The sequence below is a fragment of the Mesocricetus auratus genome, unplaced genomic scaffold, assembly GCF_017639785.1.
Source record: "Mesocricetus auratus isolate SY011 unplaced genomic scaffold, BCM_Maur_2.0 Super-Scaffold_6730, whole genome shotgun sequence".
In the NCBI taxonomy this organism is placed as follows: Eukaryota; Metazoa; Chordata; class Mammalia; order Rodentia; family Cricetidae; genus Mesocricetus; species Mesocricetus auratus.
In genome coordinates this window covers 8,669,501-8,695,675 of record NW_024429184.1, presented here as the reverse complement: position 1 = coordinate 8,695,675, position 26,175 = coordinate 8,669,501, and the positions used below count along the sequence as shown (strand labels likewise).

Below are 26,175 nucleotides of genomic sequence, written 5' to 3'. Positions count from 1 at the left end.
TCTGCAAGAAAAGCAAGTACTTTTAAATACTGAGTCATTTCTTCAACCCCATCAGTGTGAAGTTTCAGACATATTTTACACATTGAATATAAAGATTAAGAATGCAAAATGTAAAGTTAGGCAAAAGACTTAACACGAGGTAAATTAATGAATTTGGGTTATGACAGATTGTCAGAGTTAACGTTGAAATTTATGTTTTCTAACATGCTAGTAAGGTCCAGCATGGTGGCACATGCCTTTTCCAGCACTTGTAACGAAGGACAATCTCTGTGAGTTTGAGGCCAACCTGATGTAAATACATAGGGAGTTCCAGAACAGCCAGGACTACATGGAGAGACCTTGTCTCAAATAAACTAATAAAAGTAAGCAAAGGAACCAAAACTCCAACATATGAATAAACAGAAACTATTCAAAATCAAGTATTTATTAAAATGTGACTGTGGTTTTTAAGCTTACTCATTAATCCTAAATTGTAGTAAACTTTAATCTTAGAATTTTAGATGACAGAAAACCCAAGCAGAAAGAATTCTCAACATTTTCCTTAAGTCACAGGGTTCTTGTGCTCTTTATGACATCACATTTCCACATCACCAATCTTAGGCCCTGGCAAGTCACAAGTGGGAGAAATGTCTATACCAAGATTGTAAGTCTATTTGCCCTATTGTATTTACTGTAAAGTGATGCTTGTTTATTAATCCAACAATAAACATGGAAGGTGGTTTTAAGAAGAGAACAATAGTATCAGCTACTTTGATCTAAGATGTATTCAATGTACTTCAGTAAAATGTAGAGATCTTAACAATTTTCTTTTTTCAAGCAGTCTTGATTTCATATCATAATGTATTTGGATATTATCAAATGACATAGTGAATTATTGTTAACTAGGGGCTATCATCTCTCTCTGAACAACATATACATTTTGGGAACATGTTTCATGTTTGTTACAAAATATAATTACTGATCTTTAAAATGCATTGTTCAGGTGTTTTAATGCTGTAGTTCAGTGAGGAAATTCTACACAAAGTAAATCTATATATTGTTAATTTATTCTTCCTGAGGAGTCCTGGGCTTGTAAAAATATTCTCACATGTGAAGAAGGTTATACAAACCAGAAGGAGTAATTTGATAATACTAATTTTCTTACACTTAAGCTATTTCTGTCCAAACAAGTTAGGAAAAACAACAAGATAGATAGGTAGATAGACGATAGATAGGTAGATAGATGTTAGACAGATAGACAGACAGATAGATGATAGACACATAGACACATAGATATAGATTGAGATTTAGTAGAGCTAGAGATTAGATAGATAGATAGATAGATAGATAGATAGATAGATAGATAGATAGATAGATAGATGATAGATAGATAGATGATAGATAGAAATACACGTTTCAATCATGCAAAACTTTGTGAAGAAAGCCTGGAGGCAAGATGAAAGAATGTATTTCTGAAATATAAAATGAAGGCAGGCTTTTTAAACTTTAAACTTTTCCTGTAAGTTGTGGGCAATTTGATCTGTACAAATGTGAACATCAAAGAAACTTTCGTGTGGGCCCCAGTGCTCAGTTCTTTGGAACATATTGCTTAAAGAACATTCTGCAGATGCTACTGAATGCACTTGTCCCGAATTTGTTTAACAGACATAGCTATATAAGCTAGCCAGTGTTCTGGAAATGTTGTCGCAGAACTCACGCTGTAGACTAGGCTAGCCTAAAACTCAGATATCTGCCTGCCGCTGCCTCTCCTTGTATTACATCAAATCAAAAGGGAAAGTATACAAGATAATCTCTATAGTATCTAATGACCTGCATTCTACTCCTACGTCTATATCATCAAACTTTTATTATTTGAATTACTTTTTAGATAATTTGTTACTTTCATTGTTAACTTATTTCACAACCATAATTTTATAATGCTCTTGAACACAATTTCTTGCTTTCACAGCACTTTAGAGTGGGGAAGGGAGTGGAGATTGGGTGGGAGGCTAGGGGCACTGGTGGGAGGTTCAGGAGGAGGGGAGGGAGCTGGGATTGACATGTGAAGCATGCTTGTTTCTAATTAAAAAAATAATAAGTAATAATAATAAAAATACAGTACAATGTATGTTAGAGACATTTCCGAATATTTGATGAGGGATTTGATTTCTTTCTTTCTTATTATTATTATTAATTTTTTTTGTTTTTTTGAGTCAGGGTTTCTCTGTGTAGCTTTGGAGCCTGTCCTGGAACTAGATTTTGTAGACCAGGCAGGTCTCAAACTTACAGAGATTCACTTGCCTCTGCCTCATGAGTGCTGGGATTAAAGGTGTGCACCACCACTGCCTGGCAAGATTTAATTTCTATAAACAGCCATATTGGTATAAGTTCTTCAGGGTGTACTGAATTTCAATATTTATTTATTTCAAGAAATTTATATTTTTTAAAGATTTTTTAAATTTAAATTAGAAACAAGGTTGCCTCACATGTCAATCCAAGCCCCCTTTCCATCCCCTGCTCCACACACCCCCCTAACACCCAGTCCCCCACCCAATCCCCACTCTGGTCCCCAGGGAGGGTAAGGCCCTCCATGGGGGATCTCCAGAGTGTGTTATTTCGTTCAGGGGAGGCCTAGGTCCTCCCCAAGAGTCCAGGCTGAAAGAGTATCCATCATTGTGGGATGGGCATCCAAAGTTCATTTGTGTGCCAGGGATAAATGCTGATCTTCTACCCAAGGCCCCATAGATTTCCTAGGCATCCTCACTGACATCTACATTCAGGCGTTCTGGATCAGTCCCATGCTGTCCTCCCAGACATCAGTCTGGGGTCCAAGAACTTCCCCTTGTTCACATCAGCTGTTTCTGTGGGTTAAACAAGCCCGGTCTTGACCCCTTTGCTCATCAGTTCTCCCTCTCTGTCACTGGGTTCCAGGAGTTCAGTGCAGTGTTTAGCTGTAGGTATCTGCCTCTGCTTCCATAAGTCACTGGTTGAAGGTTCTAGGATGACATATAAGGAAGTAGTCAAGCTCATTATCAGAGAGGAGCATTTAAGGTTGTCTCTCCACTATTGCTTAGTTTGCCAGTTGGTGTCATCCTTGTAGATCTCTGGAAATCTTGCTATTGCCAGATCTCCCCTCAAACCTATAGTGGCTCCCTCTATTATGGTATCTCTCATCCTGCTCTCCTCTATTCTTCCCAGACTCAACCTTCCTGCTCCTCCATGTCCTCCTCTCCCCTCCTCTTCTCCCACAGGGGGAAATTTATATCATTAATGTCAATGATTCTCTTAACACTGACTATTCAACAAAGATATTTGCCCTTTCATTCATAATAGCAAGGCAATGGAAATAGTCTACATGTCCATCAAAAGATGGATAGGTGATGAAATCATGATATACACAGTGGGATTTTATTCAGGGGTAAAGAATGAAATCATAAAGTTTGGAGGAAAATAGATGAAACTGGAAAATGTTATAGTAAATGAAGTAACTTTATTTTGTGTGTGTTTGTGTGTGCGTGTGTGTGTTACACAGAGACAGGAATGGAAGGGAGTATTGGGGGATAGTATCAACTAATTATATTAGTGAAACTACCACGAACAAATTTGTTATTTTGCATGCTAATTTAATAAATAAAACAAAAATTGCAGAAAACTGATAAATAAAAGAGTAATCTCTTTAATACCTTTGGATTTGAATTGTCTTAATTTTTTTCAAGTATTTTCTCATTGGCTTCTAGTTTTATTTAAATAAAAAAGAAAAGATGTTCTGAAAAATTTCAAGGTATTTCAATGTGTTGAAATTTACTTCTGTCTTCTAATTTACTCTGTAGAATATTCTATTAAAATGAGTGGATATTCTGTGTTTGTTATATAAGTGCTGTGTAGATATCTAAAACCATTTGCTCTATTATGTTATGTATGTCAACTTTAACTGTTAAATTTAATTTTGCATATGCTGATATATTGTCTTTGAATAATAATTCACAGTTTTGAGTATATGGAAGTATACAATTTATGAAATTTGTCTTAGTTTTATTTTTGTTACCATGATTTAAATACTTGACAAAAGCAATTCATGTAAGAAAAAGTTTATTCATCCCATAGTTCCAGGTTACAATCCATAATTTCAGAAAGTGACAGTGACACGAGTTGAGAAAATTCGTTGTATTTCAGCCATAGTTTAAAGCAGAGAGCAATAGATTCATGCATACCTGCTGTTTGTTAACTGTCTTTCTTTTTTCACTTACCCTAGGATGCCAAGCCTAAGAATGGTTCTACCCACAGTGGGTTGACCTTCCTACATTAATCATTGCAATTAAGGCAATCTCTCACAAACTTTCCTAGAGACCTTTTTCCCCAAGTGATCCTATATTGTAACAATTCACCAATTAAAACTGAACATCACTGGATCAAAAAATAAAATGTATAACCTTAGTACATTCACTTAACAATGCATTGTTTTTATAGATTCCATTAGCTACTTTATTCACCCAAACACCTCCCCTATGAGTAGAGATACATTGATTTTTCTTTCTTGTCTCCATGTTTCTATTGCCTTAAGGCATGGAATGGATACTAGCCACAATTTTCTTAAATTACTGTTTTTAATGCTAACAGCATATAGTTTCTAGAAACACTTTATTGAAATTTGGAAGAAATTTTCTAATTTCATTTTTCCAATAAATGAAATATAAATGGATATTATTATTATCATAATTTGCTCTACTTATACTGAGTTGATCAGATTGTTTATTTTTTCACTTAGGGTGAATATGTTAGATGAATTTCTTTTTAGCTTAATTGTATTGTGGAGTGCAAACCTCACTCATAGTATTATTTGCTTCATGATTTTATTTTTTCATGAAATATTCTGAAATTCAAAATATTGAGGATGTGGTTTTTTTTTTTTTTTTGGTTTTTCGAGACAGGGTTTCTCTGTGGCTTTGGAGGTTGTCCTGGAACTCACTTTGTAGACCAGGCTGGCCTCGAACTCACAGAGATCCACCTGCCTCTGCCTCCTGAGTGCTGGCATTAAAGGCGTGTGCCACCAACGCCCGGCGAGGATCTGGTTATTAATGAGTGCTTCTATAATACTATTTATAATAATCTTCACAGTCTGGGGAATATTAATATTGACATAAAGGATGAGCCAAACTATCTTTTCTTCCCTCTTTTTTCCTTTATATTGTTTTATTATTGTTTATATAAGGATTAAAAGCATCAATTTTTAAATAATTACTTTGTATAATGAGATATTAAATCTCTAGGTTCTGTATTTAATATTTCATCATTTTTAAACTTTTCATTTTGCATCTAATTATTAACTTTAAAAAATGAGTATTCATTAACATAAGATGAGAACAATTAAAATGGCCCAGTTCTGTATACTCATCCACAAGAACATTCTTCTATTATGGAGACAAAGAGTACTCATCAATTTTAACTTTATATTGCCAAAATAAGTAAAATATAGAAGTTAGAGAGGTAGTTTATTTCATGAAGTGCTTACTGCACTCGCATAACATCAGGAGTCAAAGCAGCATCCAGCCAGCTGCCTTTAGTACATGAATGCCTGCCTATAATCCCAGAGCATGGAAAGCAGAGACAGGACTGCCAGAGCAAGCCACTTGGACTAAATGAATCTTTGAGCTCTGCAATCAAGGGAGGTGCCATGCTTCAGTACATATTGAAGGGAATCATTGAGTTTGGTCTTCTAATGTATATATGCACACACCAGCACACACATGTACCTGCAAACAATACAAGCATACATACATGTGTACACGACTATACATACGTATGCAACCAATAAGTTGAAAACTGAGAACCTAACTTTTGTTGGATATGTAATCATTGCCCAGATCCATAACTGATATCAATTTGTTACATAGTAGAACAATAGTGGATAATAGTACTAATTCATATTATTGGTGGGGTTTTTTGTTTAAAACAAATAAAACTTTTCTAATAAAATGTTCCTGCTGACAAATGTTTTTCAATGATAAAAAAAGCAATTTAGAAGTTATTAATGGAAAGGAGTTTACAACAGAATCTTTATGTTTTGCTAGATTATTTACACAATGAAATTCTATGTCAATACTTAAGATGCACACTCACAAGCCTGAAACATACACATGCATATCCAGACATAAGTCATTTAATGACCTAGATGTGGTAAAATTTTGAGAATATATTGAGTATTTGCTTAAGTTGAATATGAGTTAGAAGTGATATCTTAGTTAAAAGTCAATTCCAAGAGAATTTGTGTTATAATTTAGAAAAAATAACTTTATTAGTGTTTATGATTTAATTAAGACAAATCTCTAAATTTCAGATGTGACCAGAAGGTAGACTTGTAAGTGTACATATGTGTGTATGTATAAATGTATATATATATATATATTACATACATACACATGCATATTCTGCTCTATCCTACCTTAGTTTTGCTAAAGTTAAAATAGTGTTCGTTCATATCTACAGCCCTGTAGATGAAATTGGCTTATAATAATAATGACAATTCAATAATTGTGTAGTTGGTGGTGATTTTTGTACAAGAATGATCATTAGATGCATGATATTTGAATAAAACAACTTAAAATTTTCTCTTATTTTAATAGCCTAAAGGTAACATATGGAGCATACAATAATTATATTCCAGGTAAGATGGAGTTCAGTATTTACTTTTTCAATAAATGATTATTTTTATTGTTTTCCTTCTTATTGAAAACCGATTAATTCTCTTTTCCCGATTACAGATTTCCTTCCCTCAACTCCTCCTAGTTCCTCCCCACCACTTCTCTCATCAGCATCTACTCCTTTTCTGTCCCTCATTAGAAAATAACAGGTTTCTAAGAGACAAATATAATATTAACAAAATAAAGTATAGTAACAAAACAAAACCAATAACATCCAAGTTGGATAAGTCAAACCAACAGAAGGAAAATAGCCCCAAGAGTCCCAGACACCCACTAACCCACACACTCAGAAGTCCCACCAAAACTATAAACTGAATGTTATAATATGTATCCAAGGACCTGGTGCAGACCTGTGCAGGCCCTGAGACTGTTGCTTCAGTCTGTGTTAGCTCATATGAGGTAAGGTGTGAAGTTGATTGACATCGACTTGATCTCTTGGTGGCCTTCTGACTCTTACACTTTTCCCACCTCCTCTTCCATGGGTTTCCTGAGCCCTTTGGAGTGAAATTTGGTGCAGACATCCCATTTAGAGCTGTGTGCTCTAAGATCTCCCTCTCTCGGCATAAAGTCTGCCTGTGAATCTTTGCATTTGTTCTCTTTGTCTGTAGCAGGAAGCTACTCTGATAATAGCTGAAGAAGGCCTTATCTGAGTATAGCAGAAAATCATTAGGAGTCATTGTACCCTCACTTTTTTCTATTTTTTATTTATTAATTTTTAAAAAATATATTTTTAAATTTAAATTAGAAACAAGTTTGCTTCACATGTCAATTCCAGGTCCCTCTCCCTTTACCTCTCCTCCTCCCATGCCCTCCCACTATCCCCTCAGATACCCCCTCATTTCCTCAGGGAGGGTGAGGCCCTCCATGGGAAGTGTCCATAGTCTGTCATTTCATCCAAGGCAGGGCCTAGATCCTCCCCCAAGAGTCCAAGGTGAGAGTGCATCTCTCATTGTTGGATGGGCACCCAAAGTCCATTTGTATGGCCGAGATAAATACTGATTTACTACCCAAGGCCTAATAGATTACCTAGGCCTCCTCACTGACACCCACATTCAAGGGGTCTTGATCAGTCCCATGCTGGCCTCTCAGCCATCAGTCTGGGATTCAAGAGCTAACCGTTGTCAGGTCAGCTGTTTCTGGGGGTTAAACCAGCCCAGTCTTAACTCCTTTGCTCATCAGTCCTCCCTCTCTGTCATTGGATTCCTTGAGTTCAGCTCAGTGTTTAGCTGTAGGAGTCTGCCTCTGCTTCCATCAGCCATTGAATGAAAGTTCTGCTACCCAGGCTCTCTGGCCATGGGATTTTAGGCTGGCACTCCCCAAATCTATGTCTAAAATCCATATATGAGCATGTACATGCCATGTGTCTCTTTTGGTGACTGGGTTACTTCACTCAGGATGGTTTCTTCCCGTGTCATCCATTTGATTGCACATTTCAGGATTCCATTTTTTTTTCTGCTGAATAGTACTCCATTGTGTAAATGTACCACATTTTCTCTATCCACTCTTCAATTGAGGGGCATGTAGGTTGCTTTCAAGTTCTGGATATTACAAATAATGCTGCTATGAACATAGTGGAACAGATGTCCTTGTTGTATGAATGTGAATCTTTTGGATATATCCCTAAGAGTGGAGTTTCTGGGTCTTGTAGTAGGCTTATCCCCATTTTTTCTGAGGAATCTCCATACTGATTTCCAAAGTGGCTGTACGAGTTGGCATTCCCACCAGCAGTGGAGGATTGTTCCCCTTTCACCACAACCTCTCCAGCATAAATTGTCGTTGGTGTTTTTGATTTTAGCCATTCTGATTGGAGTAAGATAGTATCTCTGAGTTGTTTTGATTTGCATTTCCCAGATGGCTAAGGATGTTGATCACTTTCTCAAGTGCCTCTCAGCCATTTTAGACTACTCTATTGGTAATTCTCTATGTAGTTCTGTAGCCGACTTTTTAATTCGATCTTATGGTGTTTTGGACAGTAGTATTTGGTTTTACTCTATGTCTTTGGGCAATCTATTCTCTGGTTCTTGGTCACCAAGCAATGTTGGGTTGTGGGATCTATCTTAATGGAGTGGGACTTATGTGGAATCAGACAATTGTTGATTATTCCAACAAGCTTTGCCTGATTAATTTTAGACATGGTTTTATTGTTTTCATTTTAAATTCATAAAAGATGCTGTGGGCTATAATTAATATACCATGTTTATTTGCCAAAAAACCTTTCTCCCGGGTACCCTGACAGCATTTCATATAGAAATATTTTGTATAAGTATGTTTTTAAATTTTCTGGAATACTTTCATTTTAGAAAAAAGTATAACACAGGGATCTTGAATTTGAAAAGCAATGAAGAAACTGAATAAATACTTTTAACCCAGATCCTTTTACTGTATTCCACTTTGTTTATATTTAGCACATACCAATACCAGACAAAGAAAATCTATTTAATATAAAATAGTTTTTTCTACTAGCTTATTTTCTCTTATCAATTAAACTTCAATATTACTTTCATTGTGCACATTTAAATACCAATCCTAATGTTGTTCTTTGGAAAGTAGGAAGTCTTCTCTCTAAAATTTTTGATATTTGATATGCACTACTACAGTGATGGTATTTCTCATTTACCTCAGTTCTAACTAAAATACCCTTTAATCATCACTTCTGCTGCTATTTCATCACTGTCTGAGTTCCATTTTGCAGTTGTTTGCCATTTTTCTTTGTTAAGCCAATCTCCAATAACAGCATATCTCCTAAATATATTACAAGTCCTCTTGTAACTGGAAACCTGAATATTAGCTCATAGCAATTTTAGTCTTAGTATGCAAAGTCAAGCACGTATTTTCTGCATATTTGTTATGTCATGCAGTGTGCTAGATGCTTTAGTGGCTATAGAAGTATTTACCACATCTTTTCATTCTGGGAAAGATTATATTCAAATCAAAATAACACATGGCAGAAATCTAAACTAGAAGAGAAAGCAATGCTGAAATGAGAGCAATGATACTCTTTTTTCTCCTTTATAAACACACTGATTTCATTATAACTGCTCTATATAACTATTAATCAAATTAGCTATTTATTTATAAAATTTGATCACTGAAAATTTCAAACTATTAGATAAATAAAGTTGTAATTTGCCTCATTTATTTTTATATTTGTATGGTATAAATCACACTCATGGCCTTTTCAGTTCAGACAAAATTCTATTTATAGCAAAGCATATGTTATCTTTTTTTATTTTAGTCAGTGAATTAAGCAAAAAATCATGGAATCAGCAGTACTTTGCCCTGGCATTTCCCAAACCACCAAGGCCGGGAAAGAAACGGAGATCACTACCTTCCCAATTACGCAACAATACAGCTCCTGTAAGTGTATGAAAATATCATTTATATATTAGTAATTAATGACTTAACAATAATCTTGTAACATCATATATTGTTAAATGTGCTGTGTGGGTGAGTGATAACTTGAATCTTGTCATGATTGATACATTTTGTATAATTGCTACCTCAATTTTAATATTGATCATAGATTATTTTATGATAACACTTCACTCAGAACTCCTACCCGAAATATATTGTTTACATCACAAAAAAGTCAAGATACATTAATTCACAATTAGTATGAATAGCAAGAAAATGTCCACCAGATATAAATTCTTAAAATAGGACATTATTAGCCTCTCCTAATAATGAAGACAGGTTCTAATGTGCTATGCTCCAATGGAGGTCTCAAACAAATTTTAATATTAACATCATAAAGAAAAAGTATGCTTTCTCTAAATTGAAAATAAACCACAAGTATGGACATAATTGTCCATTGCTTTAAATCATAATGAATTTTAAAATCCACAATTAACCCAATGATTTTCAAAACATTTTTGAAAATATTCAAAAGATATATTAAAAAATATTTCTAGTTGAATTTATAATGTACATGGTATCTTATTATTAAGGGCTATATAACATTTTTCCTTATTATTCTTGCCGATATTGAGGTAATTGACGAACAAAAACTAGGAATTCACAGACCACCGTTATGGATGCACCGTTCCCTGATGAGAATTCCTGAGAGACCATCCGTTTATTTAGCTGCCAGGAAGGGCCTTCCTCCGAAACCACATCTTGCTGCGACAGGAGAGTCTAAAGAAGCAGGCCCATCCAAGAGTGTGTCTTCAGAAAAGCCAAAGAAAGAGAAAGTGAAAAAAGCTGAATCTGAAGTGAAGGAGAAGACAGCATTAAAGACAGTTAAGGAAGAAAGTCCCAAACCAGTTGCCAAGAAAAGTTCAAAGGATTTCCAGAAAGTCAAGGGGTCAGCCTCAGAATCTGAGGTTGAAAAGGCAGGTGCAAAGAAAGAAATCAAAAAAGGGAAAAAAGAACCAAAAGATAAAGGGTTAGCCTCAGAATCCGAAACTGAAAAGGCTGCCGAGAAGAAAGAGCCCAAGAAAGCTAAAAAGGGGTCAAAGGAGAAAGGGTCAGCCTCAGACTCCGATGCAGAAAAGGCTGCCGAGAAGAAAGAACCCAAGAAAGCTAAAAAGGGGTCAAAGGAGAAGGAGAAAGGTTTAGCCTCAGAATCCGAAGCGGAAAAGGCTGCCGAGAAGAAAGAACCCAAGAAGGCTAAAAAGGGGTCAAAGGAGAAAGGGTCAACCTCAGAATCTGAAGCTGAAAAGGTTGGTGGGAAGAAAGAACCCAAGAAGGCTAAAAAGGGGTCAAAGGAGAAAGGGTCAACCTCAGAATCTGAAGCTGAAAAGGTTGGTGGCAAGAAAGAACCCAAGAAACCTAAAAAGGGGTCAAAGGAGAAGGAGAAAGGTCCAGCCTCGGGATCCGAAAGTGAAAAGCCTGGTGGGAAGAAGGAAGCCAAGGGAACTAAGAAGGAATCAAAGGACAAGGTGTCAGCCTCGGGATCCGAAAGTGAAAAGCCTGGTGGGAAGAAGGAAGCCAAGGGAACTAAGAAGGAATCAAAGGACAAGGTGTCAGCCTCAGAATCCGAAAGTGAAAAGGCTGGGGGGAAGAAGGAAGCCAAGGGAACTAAGAAGGAATCAAAGGAACTGAAAGACACACTAGGGGATTCAGAAGCTACCAAGGCCGGTGATAAGAAAGGAACCAAACTTACTAAAAAGCCCTCAAAGAGCAAAGATACACCCGTGAATTCTGAAAGTGAGAAGGGAGACTTAAAGAAAGCGGGCAAGAAAGAAGTCAAGAAGAAGGAAACTAAAAAGGAGAAGAAGGCAGATGGAGACTCAAAGGAGGATGGTAAGAAGGACAAGAAAGACAAGAAGAAAGACTCTGCAGGTGATTCCTCCGAATCAAAAAAGGATGACAAGAAGTTAAAGAAAGAGAAGAAGGCAAAGTAGGGCTTGGATCAGGGCTCAAACTGACGGAAGTGAGCCCGCTTCAGCAGTCTAAAAAATGAACCCATGAGATTAAAAAAAAAAGTGTGCAGCAAAATAATCAAGTAATTTTTAAAGAGAAGGAAAAACACAAGGTGAAAGGAACATTTAGTCATGGTATTTTAAACAAGGATTAAGAAAAATACATAGGATTCGTTGAGTGATGTGGAAGATGCCTATTATAAAATGGTAGGTAGGGAGTTTTAAAAGTAAAATCACTAGAAAATTTCAAAGAATATGCAAGTAAGAATCCAGGAAATGAAGACAGGGAAACAAACAAAAATATCAATATTCAGTAAGGACTATGTTTAAAAAAAAGTGTGAACTCCAAGAAGGCCTGATGCTGTCTCTAGATTTAAGGATGTGAAGCTGAGTTTGTACAATGGCCAAGAAAATCAAAACAACGTTTAGAAAATAGAGTTTGAATTGAATAGATATCTAAGATGGTTTAAGGAAGAAAACACAGAGAAAGAAGGGAGAAAATTAGTGAGTAAGGAAGGCTTGAAGGGAAAGATGTGAGGAAAGTGACAGGATAAAGGACCAACGCTGTAGAAAGAAGAGATAGAAAACCTGGAGTTTACAGGACCATCTGAGTTTGAAGTGACCACAAGATTGAGCCAGTTGTAATCCCTGATGAAAATTCTTGGTAAGTTAGTGTTGTCTTATTTTAATCCAAATTGAATTCAAATAATTTAACCACCTGCTATCCGTAACTTCTGTTTTAAATTTTTATTTTATGATATTTAAATCTTCTAATTACAAGAAATACATGGATATCATCAAACTATTGGATTATTTTTAAATGCCCATGAAAAAATTAAGAGAAATGAATATGTTTGTGGAACAGAGAGATTGTAAACATTTTTTAGAAGTTACAATTGCATATTTTAATAGAAGAATTAGTACCACCTCTTCTTTTAGAGATGCAAAAATGTCATCAGAGCTCTCCATGTGGTTAAAGGCAGCAGCCTGGTGAGTTGGTTTTAGTGTCTTTGCTTTTCCATCTGCATCATTTCTGTTATTACATCTGTTCTGGTAGATCTGTAAGTCAGTTAATCCAAATTTTTGTCCAGTACTCAACTTCATTTATTCCCAAAATCATAAATGAAAATGTTTAAGATAGCCTGTTGATTGCCAACAGGCATCGTCAAACCAAAAGTACCACAAAAGAACACTTGATATCCCACCAGAGACTACTGCTTCCCAAATCTTGATGCTGCAACCCTAAACTAAAGCCTCTTCTGAAGCTGGTAAGTCATTCTTACTGTGTTTTCTTCATTCTAAATCCTGCTCTATAATGCCTCTGTTGTACATTTCTGATGTTTCCACACTCACAGTTCAGTCAAGCATTGCGTTTTACTTATAGACCTCAAAGCCTTTTAAACACAGGTAAAGTCCTTTGATTTGTCTCCCAGCAGCACTCTGCATCCCATTCCCCGGGAAGAAACCACCTGTATCCATTATCTTTCTTATTGTGAAAGAAAACATTTCATAAAAACAACTGGAGAAGTGTTTATTTTTTCCTCATGGCCTAAGGCACAGTTCTTCATGAGGAGCAGAATTGTGAAGAAGCTGATCTCACTGAGTCTGTACTGAGAAAGCAAAGAAAGGAAAAGGGTCGGGCTGGGCTATGGAACTTCAAGATTGTCCAAGTTGCCCATTTCCAATGATACTTCTACTCTTGAAAGTTATGCAGCCTTCAAACTTGTGCTATCAGCTGAGAACCCAGTGATCAAGCACATAAGACTATGAGAGAAATCCCATAATCAAACCACACCACCACCACATTTCTGTATTGGTCCAAAGCTTGCAATCTATTAATATCACATTGCATGACCTTTTTCTCTAACTTATAAGGCCTTTAATTTGATCTGCTCAGGAATAATGTATTTGTCCTCATGTGGTACTATTGTTGCTTTTCTCCATCATGCATTTGGCACATTGCTTTAGTTATGTATTTTACAATGATAGTAACCTGCACCCTTACACTTTATCCAGAAGGCAATTCACTAAACCTTTGCATTGTCAGTTCCTTCCAAATTGCCTTTCTAAGTTCATTCCAATGGATTAATTCTGTGAGCTTTATGTTGACAGCAAAACTGAGCGAAAAGTACAGATCTTTCTTGGAGCCTTCCATTCAGATGAACATGCATTGATTCCCATATTTCTAGCATCTCCCTTCAGAGTGGTTACTTTGTTACAATTCATGAATCCTCACTAACAAATCATTGCTACCAGGATTTGTAGTTTCCATTCAGAGTGTCTGTATTATGTATATTCTGTGTATCTTGACAAACCTGTACTGTCAGTTTCTGGGAGCACAGAGGTGGTTGTACCAACACTGTTCCAACCATCCATCCTTCCTTCCACTCCTTCCCCTGGCAACCATCAGTATCATCTCATTGTTTTGGGATTTTCAGAAGTGACATATGGTTAGAATCATGTTTCTTACAGCCTATGCAGGCAGATAAAGGCTTGCACTTAGTTAAAGACTTTGAAGTTTCTTTCATGTCTTTTTAATGTGTGTTTATATTACATTTCTTTTCACACTGAAAAATATTTCTCAGCGAGCATTGGATTATCTAATAACTGCTCATCAATGTCTTGACTGTTTGTGAGATTTGATAGTTCTTAATAACAGCAGGCATGTCCCTATGCAAACCTTTCTGTGAAGATGTATTTGTGCAGGTAAACACATGCCTCCATAAGCATATGCATGTATAAACATGTGCTTACATTTGAAACTACCAAACATCAAAGTGTCTATAACATTTTGTACCCATAATATTTTGCGCCTACACATTTCCTTTATTCACCACTGTAAGTATGTTGCATTTTGTTTGTTCAAATCAGTTCATATTTCCTTGTTCCAGCTTGTGTTTTCTTATCATACAGTCTATGGAAGTATCTGCATCTGCTTTATTGTGTTTAAAATTATGTGGCCTCAGCGAATGAACTTTTTGATGATATGTCTATTAAGATCTCTGGCTCTTTATGATCAGATTGTTCACTTCTTTTCTTGGAGTTCATTAAAAAGGTAATCTTAGGTTTATGAATATCTTGGCACCCACATGAATGATTGTTGGCAGTGCAACAGTTTTGCAAACTCTATGTTCAGTGTTCTCATTAGTCCTATGTTGGCTTGAATTATAATTTCTCCCAGAGACATCTATAGTTGAATATGTATCCCCAGTTGGTGGTTGTTGACTGGGAGGGTTAGGAAATGTGGATTTTCTGAAGGGAGTGTGTAACCCGGGGTGTGTTTTGAGAGTTTAAAGACTTGAGTTAATTCTAGTCTACTCTCTCTTCTTCGTCTAATCTGATTTGACTTGATATACAATATGATATCATCCCCCATTTCAGTTCTCTGTCATATGAGTGCATAATTCTCCCAACTATCTTTATTGAAATGATCATGATTTTTTCTATCGTACTTTTGTCAGCTTTCTGTAGAAGCTATTAAACAAGATTACAAGGAATTTCTTCTGCCTCCCTAACTTTCCCATGGCTTCATGTGTTCACTTTTACACAAATATCATGCAGTTTTTACTACCGTATCCCTGTAATAATGTCTGAATTTGGGTGCTAGAGTACACACAGCTGTGATCCTTTTTTGCTAAAGATCATATTTTTGTGTGTTTTGTTCTCTGTGTTCTTATTTTAACTTCAGAAAAATTCTCCTGCAACCCAGGTTGTCTTCACACCCATGATTTTCATGACTAAGTGCTTGGATTACATTTAGTAACTCTCGTACCTGACACTAGGCATCATTTTGGAATTCCTTAACATATGATCTGAAAATTATACTTCTGAGATCATGCTGTGGCACTTTTAAATTAGTATATCAGGGACTAGAGAGATGGGCCTGAGTTTGCTTCTTAGCACAAAGGTGAAGTTGTGTTAGTAAATTACCTGATTAATTATAAAACATAGCATTCATTTTTTTACCTTATAATAAGTTAAATTATAATTTATCAATTTCTGATTAGGACAAAACTAAAACATAACCCTTAGGATACATACATATATGTATATATAAAACCATTCATTTGTATATATGTGTTTATGTGAAATCAAATACATTGGTTCTTTGGTATTTTTGCAGCTTTTGTAGATATTTGCTAAAAATTAATCATTTGTCCATACCTTCTTTTCAGAGCCCTTATTTTGAAATATATATTCATATGCATTATATTTATTAGTCTATGTCTTATGCTTCTATATCCAATGACTTGCCAATATCATATTTGTGTGGCATATATATTAAATTTATAGAATATGATACAATTAAAATAAAGTGTTACCCTTTTAAAAGTTTTGAACATATAATCTTAGAACTAATTTATTTTCTCAATACTAAAATTCTTATATTACGTTAACATTTGTCAACATTAACATGATTGAGGAAACATTAGAAATTAAGGACTAAAGAGAATGTTAGAGAAGGGTTACAACTATAGGGGCAATCAGGTATAATTGGAAAGGAAGTTGTTTTAAAAGCTTAACTTGTGTGTTTGGTTGTAGCTTAGCTTTTAATGGCTGAACAATCTCTTTCTGAAAGTAAGCACGGGGAAGTGGATCTGTGAGAGAGGAGAGTGCGGGGGTGGAACTGGGAGGAGAAGGGATGGATACTATGGTCAGGAGAAAATGAATGAGAGAAGAATAATTTTTTTTAAAAAAGCTCAACTTTTCATCCACTAACAGAGTCTGAGCTCATTCCTAGACATAAACATTAATCATGCCCCAATAACGCTCTCCTGTTCAAAGAATGTGAACAGGAAAGAAGATGCTAAATGAAGGCAATATTACCTGCTCTGCAAGCAAGAAGCATCAAACAACAGCAGGAATTTTATAAAATTCATTTTAGAAGTGCAACAGAACCCTGGTAAGAGAGACATTGTGCAGTTTTATTCAAAATCTATGGTATGTACTGAATTTAAACTTTGAATCTGATACTTACATGGAAATTCTAAGATAGCTTATTATTGATGCATTTCCTGATTTTTCAATTATATGCAAATCTCAGTAAAATACCCTTTCAGTCTTTGTAAAATGAGCATTGATTATTGAGGAAAGTCAAAATGTCTATAAGGGATTATCAGTTTTGTTGTGTTGAATTGAAATTGTGTCTTCATGCTATGGAAAGTAATTTAGTATGATGAGCTTCTTGCAGGGAAATCTTGTTAGAGTTTTGCATTATGCTTCCAATTAATTCATAAGATTACTGAGAGTGAGAAACACAGTCCTTTCCCATAAATATCCATCTGCAATACTAGGAGAACTAGAAATAGCAGAGATATTCCTGTATCTAAATTTTTATTCCTAGCCTTCAGAATTTATCTCCCATTTACAGGAGGGGACTCAGTTATCTACATTTAGGCATTGTGAATAGTTAATATAATTATATTTCAAAAAAGAAGTTAAATGCATGAGCTATCTCTTTGACCAAAGCACTCATTAAAGTTTATTTGTACATTTGTACATTTCACTGGGAAATATATTACAAAAAGAAAGAAGGGAACTTACTCTATATAATTATTCTATATTTTGATGTCTCTATTGTTCATTTTATGCTATACACTAATTATTAAATTACAAGATGATTATAGTTAATAGTAAAATATTTCTACGTGTATATATTTTTGGTCTAAATGTGTATCAAAAGCTTATATCTTTCCCTATCAAAAATTGGAAAAAAAATTCCATTAAAAGTAGTAAAATAGTCAAATTAAAAATTTGACCCTAATCCTGATATTTTTGCAGACTTTTGGGGCCCTATCCTCATGCTGGGATGCCTTGCCCAGCCTTAATATGAGGGGAGGTCCCTAGACTTACTGCAACTTGACATGCCATGTTAGGTTGATATCCATGGGAGGACTACCCATTTCTATAGAGAACTGGAGGGTGAGTGAGTTGGAGTGGGGTCAGAAGAGAACTGGGGGAGAGGAACCTGGAGAAAGGAAGAAAGGAGAAACTGTGGTTGGGATGTTAAAATAATAATAATAATAATAATAATAATTGTTACTTTTAAAAATAGAAAAATAATCTATTTTATCATATTTAAAATATCATTATTTAAACAATTAAACATATATTTAAATACACTGCCCATGATGACCACTGAAAACTGTAAGTCAATGAGTGCTAAGGATATTGTATATGACCAACTCCCCCCAATGTGTCCTTTGCCTGAAACACTAAATGCTTTCATTGTCCTTTAGTGCAGTGATATCACAGATTTCACATTTAGTAAACTTTAAATGTCAGTGTGTTGTGTGCCTCTATCTTTATGTAATAATTGAACCTAGTCACATGCAGTCAAATAGTATAATGAAACTTAGCTTATCTTAAAACGGAACATTAAAATCATTACAATTTAAAATTCAGTTTGGAACTCCAACAATGTCTAACTCAAGAAGAAAACAAAGAAATATTTTCCATTCACCATTTTACCTTCAAATATATTTGAATGACATGATTTTCTTCATAAATAACTGATTTTCATCCATTTTGGTTGCCTTCTCAGGTGAAGATTATGCATTTGAGGGTACTAGAAAGGAACTTTGTAACTTTAGGGTATTATATCACTATAAAAATACAAAAATTACCTTCAATAAGAACCAATATTTAAAATTCAGGAAAATGTACAAATATTAATAGGTTAAGTAATTAATTAATTAATTTAATCATACTTCTGCCCATATGAAATTTTGTAATGCTAATGTATTCAAAATATCTTAGATTGTCAAAGGTTTGTTAAAAAGGAGCTTTGAACAATCTCACCAAATGTTAGGGATGAAACATAACGGAGCACCACAAAATTCTGGAACCATCATTCAAATATCAGGGACTCAGGACACAGAGTCATCTGGAGCTATAGAAACCTTCATTCTAATGCTCAATGAACACACACTTCCCAAACTTGCTTTTTTTGTAGTTGATGGGTTTGATGCAATTCTGTTGAAAGCCCGAAATGATATGGCTTCCACAATTGTGGTTTGAATGGCTTCCTCTATGAAGGACTTATCATTGTCCTTGAGTCAGTTCTGAATTTGAAGGGGTAAAATGTAGTTTCTCATAGTAAACAGACTCTGTGTGTATGTGTGTGTGTGTGTGTGTGAGAGAGAGAGAGAGAGAGAGAGAGAGAGAGAGAGAGGGAGAGGGAGGGAGAGGAAGAGACAGAGAGAGAGAGAGAGAGAGAGAGAGAGAGAGAGAGAGATCACAAACTTTAAGGTACTATGGTTTGTGCAGCACTTTCAATGGTGGAGAACAATGCAATCTTTGTAAAGATTGTTAAGATTGCTGACATACTAGCTAGAATGTAGTACAGCAATAAACTGGAAATAATTGTCAGAAAATGTGCAATTAATTTCAGTTCAGTACTTTATGCTTGATATAGAACCAGTAATTTATGTCTCCTCATACTTAAGGTTTTATAATTTATGTTTAACAAGGAATATACTCTGAATTTGTTTGGATGGACGGTGCTTGACCAACAAAAATGCAAAGTTTAACAGACAACCTTTAAAATAAGTAAATGTCATGAACAATAAAAACGACAGTGACAATAACAAACACTATCTAATGCAAAATTGGCTTCTATTCTAAATATATTGTTTTGATTTCATAATTGCACACTGCACAAGTTGTATTATTAATATAAATTACATTTTAATTTTATGTATAATGACAATGAATCCTCATGTAAAGTTTGCTGATTAAGCAGTTTATACATGTTCCTCTTTGGTAAATGGATGAAACTGGAATGTGTCTGTGTTTGTATGTAGAGTTTGTGTGTGTGCGCAGAACTGAATCCTGTAATTTTTATCACTCTATTTTCTATTCTACAGCATAATTATCAACTATTTCAGGTAGTAGTAAAAAATAACTCAAACACCTATTTTAGTCATTAAATACTGAAATATGGAGAACAATTAGATAAACTATCCATTGGGATAGTAGCTTAGACATACATAATTATTTGGTAACCTGGGAAGCACTTGGATTAACTAACATCATAGGTGCTCATTATCTGACCAAAACCAAAGAAACCTGAAAAACTCTTGTTTTCTACCATATGTTTCTTTGAATATTCCTTATTAAAGGCAATTTTTCTAAATCTATGCATTCAGTTTAAGCCTAGAGACAATGAATAATGTCTTCTGCAGGGATATGGACAGAAGCAGAGGTACACGGAGGGATTCTGAAAGTTCAAGTGCAATTTAAAGCAGCATAAGCTATCTCAAACTTGTGGAGTGATTGAACCAACCTATATAATTTAGGAAGCAGCAAACCTGAAAAACAAGAAGCTAGTGTTCATTTGTCATATTACTCTGCAGAGCATAGCATTGTATTCCTAAGCAATTTCTATCATGGTTACTGGAACATGTGAATGTCATTCATGAAGACATCAATAACAGAATGGTTCTCAGTGAATTAGAAAATAATACCAAAACAGGATACCATTCAAAATGACAGGGTAGCTATGAGGCTGTCTGCTCCCAATAAGTATTATTTTCTAACTCTTCACAGGATCTCCTTGGTATGTATATATTTAGATTTCTCTACTGACAACAACACTGCCAGATTGTGCATACGCAGAACTAATTGATCGGGTTTTCTATACATTTTGTTTTGCATTATGAATACAGCATAAAATTCACCCTCATTTTTTTCAATTACTGCAATTGTTTCTCATTTTGTTTTAAATTGTTTTGGTACAGATTCTCCAAATACAAGGGCACATAAAATAGTCATTCATCAAATACATTTCACTTCGTAAGCCAGAAGTTTAATGGCTAAGTAACTTATCACCGAACTTTGCTGCTTTAGGTTATAGTAATTCTGTAATGGCGCTTTAAACCAGATGAAACATGGAGAATGAAAAAAAGTACAGAATCCAAGAGAAGCGGAGCAATTTTGGAGAATGGGCACAGAATGATGGCTAAGAGAATCGAGACCATTAGTGATGTAGTAACAGGACTCAATTTCACAAGACAAGGGAAGAATCTGAAGCCATGATTCAGGGTTTGTGGAAGTTTTCTAGAGTTCACGAGCTACACACACACACAAAAAGTTTGCCTCCAGACAGTAACAATCCCAAAATGATGTTCATGTTTTACATCTGTTTGCAGTACTTTTCATTATTTTTTATTACATTTTTTTAGAAAAGAGCTTGCTCCACAGGTCAATCCCAGCTCCGTCTCTCTCTTCTCCTCCCTCATTCCCCACCATCCTCCCCAGCCTCCCTCCCCATCCCCACTCCCTTCCACATAGGGAATACCCAGAGTCTGTCATTTCGTTCATGGCAGCATCCAAGCCCTCCCTCAAGAGTCCAGGCTGAGATAGCATCCTTCTTGTGTGTTATGAACACACTAAGTACGTTTGTATCCCAGGGACAAACACTGATCTACTGCCCAGGGCCCCATAGGTTGCCAAGGCCTCCTCACTGACTCTCAGAATCGGGGGCCCGGATCAGTCCCATGCTGGCCTCCCAGCTGTTGGTCTGGGGTCCAAGAGCTCCCCCTTGTTCAGGTCAGCTGTTTCTGCTGGTTTTGACAGCCCATTCTTGGCCAATTTGCTCATCACTCCTCTCTCTGTCACTGGGCTCCAGGGTTCCAGTTCAGTGTTTAGCTGTGGGTGTTTGCAGTATTTTTATGCAATGCCAGTTCTTTAAATATCAAGTTGAGGAGGGTTACTCAAAAGTTTTGCAGCGTATGTCTTTGTCAAATCTGAGAAAAATAACTCATAAAACTTGAGAAATTTGCTTCAAATATAGGGGAAAATAATTACTGATAATGAGAAAAATGATCCAATCACTGATTCTGTACAGTTGCTTTAGGTCTGCCTTAATAGCTGTTGAACAGTCACTTATTAGTGGAGGACCTGTATTATTTTGAATGTCAGTGGATATAGTGTCCAAAGAGACCTACTGAATTCTAAGGAAGCCTGACTTCCATTTACAGCTTCCATAGCTGAAATAGTGTTTATGTTAACCAGTTTGGTAAAGGATAACACTGAAACTTCGTCTGAAGTTGCTGTTTAAACAGCTGTTACCTGTTTCTTATGGATAAATATATGACACTCCAGTGTGCATGTGGTGTGTGTGTGTATGTGTGTGTGTGTGTCTGGCCATGCATGTGTGCACAGTTTCAAAACCTGTAATTTCTGTCATATTTCCATGATAGAAATTGTTCACAGCTTCTCTTCTTAAAAGTGCTCAAATAGAAATTTTGCTTTTAATCTAGAGAAGTCTAACTCAAAATAAAATTTCCTTTGCTTAAAATATAGTATTAAAAGTTCTCGAGGGGAAGTTTGATGCAGACCAGTAGCTGCCAACGTCTGGGTTGTCATCCATTTGGGGGGTTGTTCAAAGGACTCTTTTACAGGGGTCGCATATCAGATATTCTGCACGTTATATTTTTATATCATGGTTCCTACCAGTAGCAAAATTATAGTAATGAAGTAGCAATAAAATAGTTTTATGATTGGGAGTCTCCACAACATGAGGAGTAAAGGTCACAGCATTAAGAAGGGTGAGAGCCACTTGTATAGACTATGAAGAATATGCAACAGTTTTCTCCTATAACAAATCTTCAGGTGATGAATCTCTTCATGAATTAACGTTATGGACCTCAAGATGCTAACATTTTTATTGAGTGTAAAAACAAATAATTCCCATTATTACCACACTACAATTTTACGGTAAGTCATTGAAAAAGAGTTTCAGTTTCTAAAGAAAGGATTTGGACAACAACTAAGGAAATGATGCAGTTTAGCCTTGAGCTAAATCAAGCTAAATTAACCACATAGGAACACTATAAAGTGTTATTGTGGATTAGAAAAGGAAATAGGGTCTTAGCTATTTATAGAAAGATACAGGCTCACACAAAACACATTTAAAAGTTAAATGATGTATGTAAGATCACAGAATTATTGATCAAGCTTTAACCTCTAGCATCTCAAACATATTTCCCTCGAGGGTTCTTGGGGCTCTCAGTAAACATGCAAGGTGTTACAGAGTACCTCAGCTTTCCAAACATCTCACTTTTGGTTTTAACTATTTTTCAATGTTAGAAAATATCACCCCTACATCTTATTATGAAATGCCTGATTCTCCTGAATTTCTAATTTAGTGTTTTGCTTAGTATGACAAATACCAACAGATACTCACTGCAAACGCTTGTGAAGTCAGGTAATGAAAATACAGAGACTACTACTACTGGTCCCCAGTATAGGATCAGGCAAATAAATAGTGTGAATGTACAGATGACTGTTTTTACAGATCTTAGTTTATCTATAAATATAGTTGTCTATGTAATCTAATATCAGTTTTAGATAGTTGAGTTCCCAAGTATGTTTGTACTGGTGTGCATTTTTTTATGGGTACAGTTGCCATTTTGGGATTGTGGCTGATATTTGATGTTGCTCTTGTGTAACTGTATTCCAGGACTACCATGAAGATGCGTTCAATATCGCCACTATGGAGGAGTACAACATCCCATTCTCTTGTTTATCTTCATGTCTGTGAAGTTGCCAGGCGGCTCTAATTTTGAAACTAATGAATTTTGACATCAGATGACGATATCCATTAAAAACATCTCTCTATGGATAAGTCTGCCTATGTTTCTACACGTTATAGTTACAATTTAATTTGCAACCATACATACAGTTGTAGTGGTCAGTAGCATTTGATTTTCTTTGTTTTCTCTGGGCTTTCTTTCATTATTTTTCTCCTCAACATCATGGTAGAAGAGAAGGACCCGATCTCCTTTATTACAAAATCATGTCAGACACAATAAGTTCTGATAAAACAATTAGGGCTGGCCAGATACACTCAGGCTGATCTCCAGGTTCACAGATGAATGAGCAATCTTGTTCCATAAGACCAGTTCCAAAACTTTTGATTTATTTTTTATTTCGATTTGTAACTTTGGGTTGACTTGTGTCTGCTTTTACCCGTAAGTTAATATGCTCTACAATGCCGTGTTTTGAAATTTTACACAATTCAGATCCTATAAAGATAACACAAATTAATTAGTCATATGAGTTTCGTTCTTTGAAAGTTATATATTGGGCCTCTTAGCTCATTTATTGATTCCCAGTTATTTTAATGATATTTGATCTTTAAAATTATTTATGTATTCTCATAATTCATATCTTACAAGAAATCTGAAATTTATATAAGTCAATAAAATAAAACTATAATTTACTCTTTAAAATGGATCATTTATGGATTTTGAACTTACTTTTTTGTTTTCTTTTTTTATTATTTATTTTTAAATTTAAATTTAAATTAGAAACAAGGTTGCTTCACAAGTTAGTTCCAGGTCTCACTTCGTTTTTCGCCCCTCCTCCCATGCCCTCTCCCCAACCCCCCCAATATGACCTCATTTCCCCAGGGAGGGTGAGGCCCTCCTTGGGGGTGTCCAAAGTCTGTCATTTCATCCAGGGCAGGGCCTAGACCCTCCCCCAAGAATTCAGGATGAGAGTGCATCTCACATTGTTGGATGGGAGTCCAAAGTCCATTTGTATACTCGGGATAAATACTGATCTACTGCCCAAGGCTCAATAGATTCAAGAATTAAACCTTGTCAGGTCAGCTGTTTCTGGGGGTTAAACCAGCCCAGCCTTGATCCCTTTGGTCATCAGTCCTCCCTCTCTGTTATTGGCTTTCTTGAGTTCAGCTCAATGCTTAGGCTTGGGAGTCTGCCTCTTCTTCCATCAGCCACTGAATGACGGTTCTGTTTCCCAGACTCTCTGGCCATGGGATTGTAGGTTGGCACTCCGCAGATCTATGTCTAAATTCCATATATGAGAGAGTACATGCCATGTTTCTCTTTTTGTGACTGCGTTACCTCACTCACGATGGTTTCTTCTAGTGTCATCCATTTGCCTGCAAATCTCAGGATTCCATTGGTTTTTTTCTGCTGAATAGTACTCCATTGTGTAAATGTACCATAATTTCTCTACCCACCCTTCGGTTGAGGGGCATCTAGGTTGCTTCCAGTTCTGGCTATTCAAATAAAGCTGCTATGGACATAGTAGAACAGACATTCTTGTTGTATGAATGGGCATCTTTTGGATATATGTCTAAGAGTGGAGTTGCTGGGTCTTGTGGTAGGTTTATTCCCATTTTTCTGAGGAATCTCCATACTGATTTCCAAAGTGGCTGAACCAGTTGGCACTCCCACCAGCAATAGAGGAGTGTTCCCCTTTACCACATCCTCTCCAGCATAAATTGTCATTGGTGTTTTTTATTTTAGCCATTTTGACAGGAGTGAGGTGTTATCTCAGAGTTGTTTTGATTTGCATTTCCCGGGTGGCTAAGGATGTTGAGCACTTTCTCAAGTGACTCTCAGCCATTTTAGACTCCTCTATTGAAAATTCTCTATTTAGTTCTACAGACAACTTTTTAATTGGATCATTTGGCGTTTTGGAGACTTGCTTCTTGAGTTCTTTGTAAATTTTGGAGATCAGCCCTCTGTCAGATGTGGGGTTAGTGAATATCTTTTCCCATTCTGTATGCTTTTTGTCTTGCTGACTGTGTCCTTTGCCTTACAGAAGCTTCTCAGTTTCAGGACGTCCCATTTATTAATTTTTGGTCTCACTGTCTGTGCTACTGGTGTTATGTTCAGGAAGCTGTCTCCTGAGGAAATTCAGAGTCCATCATTATGTCCCCCTTTTCATTTCTAATTTTGTTAATTTGCATGTTCACCCTCTACTGTTTGGTAATTTTGGACAAAGTTTTGTTTATCTTGTGGATTTTCTCAAAGAACCAACTCTTCATTGCATCCATTCCTAGTATTGTTTTTCTAGTTTCTACTTTATTGATTTCAGCCCTCAATTTGATTATTTCCTGGCGTCTACTCCTCCTGGGGGAGTTTGCTTCTTTGTGTTCTAGAGCTTTCAGCTGTGCTGTTAAATCTCTAGTATAACTATTCTCCAGTTTCTTCATGTGGGCATTTAGTGCTAAGAACTTCCTCTGTAGCACTGTGTTCAAAGTGTCCCAAAGGGTATGTTGTGTCTGCATTCTCATTAAATTCTAGGAAGTATTTAGTTTCGCTTTTTATTTCTTCTTCGACCCAGGAATGGTGCAGTTGTGCATTATTCAATTA

General features: G+C 35.9%; 1 protein-coding gene across 3 annotated transcripts; it reads left to right on the top strand.

The window, feature by feature from the left end:
• Positions 1-591: 591 nt before the first annotated feature.
• Positions 592-23,657, top strand: Cylc2 (cylicin 2). 3 transcript variants are annotated; one of them, XM_040741973.1, is made up of 7 exons: positions 592-643; positions 6,600-6,640; positions 9,913-10,034; positions 10,667-12,704; positions 13,200-13,308; positions 16,826-16,943; positions 23,508-23,657. In XM_040741973.1, exons 1-4 carry the CDS (start codon positions 627-629, stop codon positions 12,020-12,022), a joined length of 1,536 nt encoding a protein of 511 aa, XP_040597907.1. In that variant the 5' UTR covers positions 592-626; the 3' UTR covers positions 12,023-12,704; positions 13,200-13,308; positions 16,826-16,943; positions 23,508-23,657. The 3 variants fall into 3 exon arrangements, with proteins under 3 accessions (XP_040597907.1, XP_040597908.1, XP_040597909.1); XM_040741974.1 differs by having other exon boundaries at positions 16,826-16,981; XM_040741975.1 differs by having other exon boundaries at positions 16,763-16,943.
• The last annotated feature ends 2,518 nt before the right edge of the window (positions 23,658-26,175 follow it).

Coding starts and splice junctions, on each gene's coding strand:
- Cylc2 (XM_040741973.1), top strand. Junction 6,641..9,912: donor ATACAATAATTATATTCCAG/GTAAGATGGAGT, acceptor TTTTTATTTTAG/TCAGTGAATTAAGCAAAAAA. Junction 10,035..10,666: donor TACGCAACAATACAGCTCCT/GTAAGTGTATGA, acceptor GCCGATATTGAG/GTAATTGACGAACAAAAACT.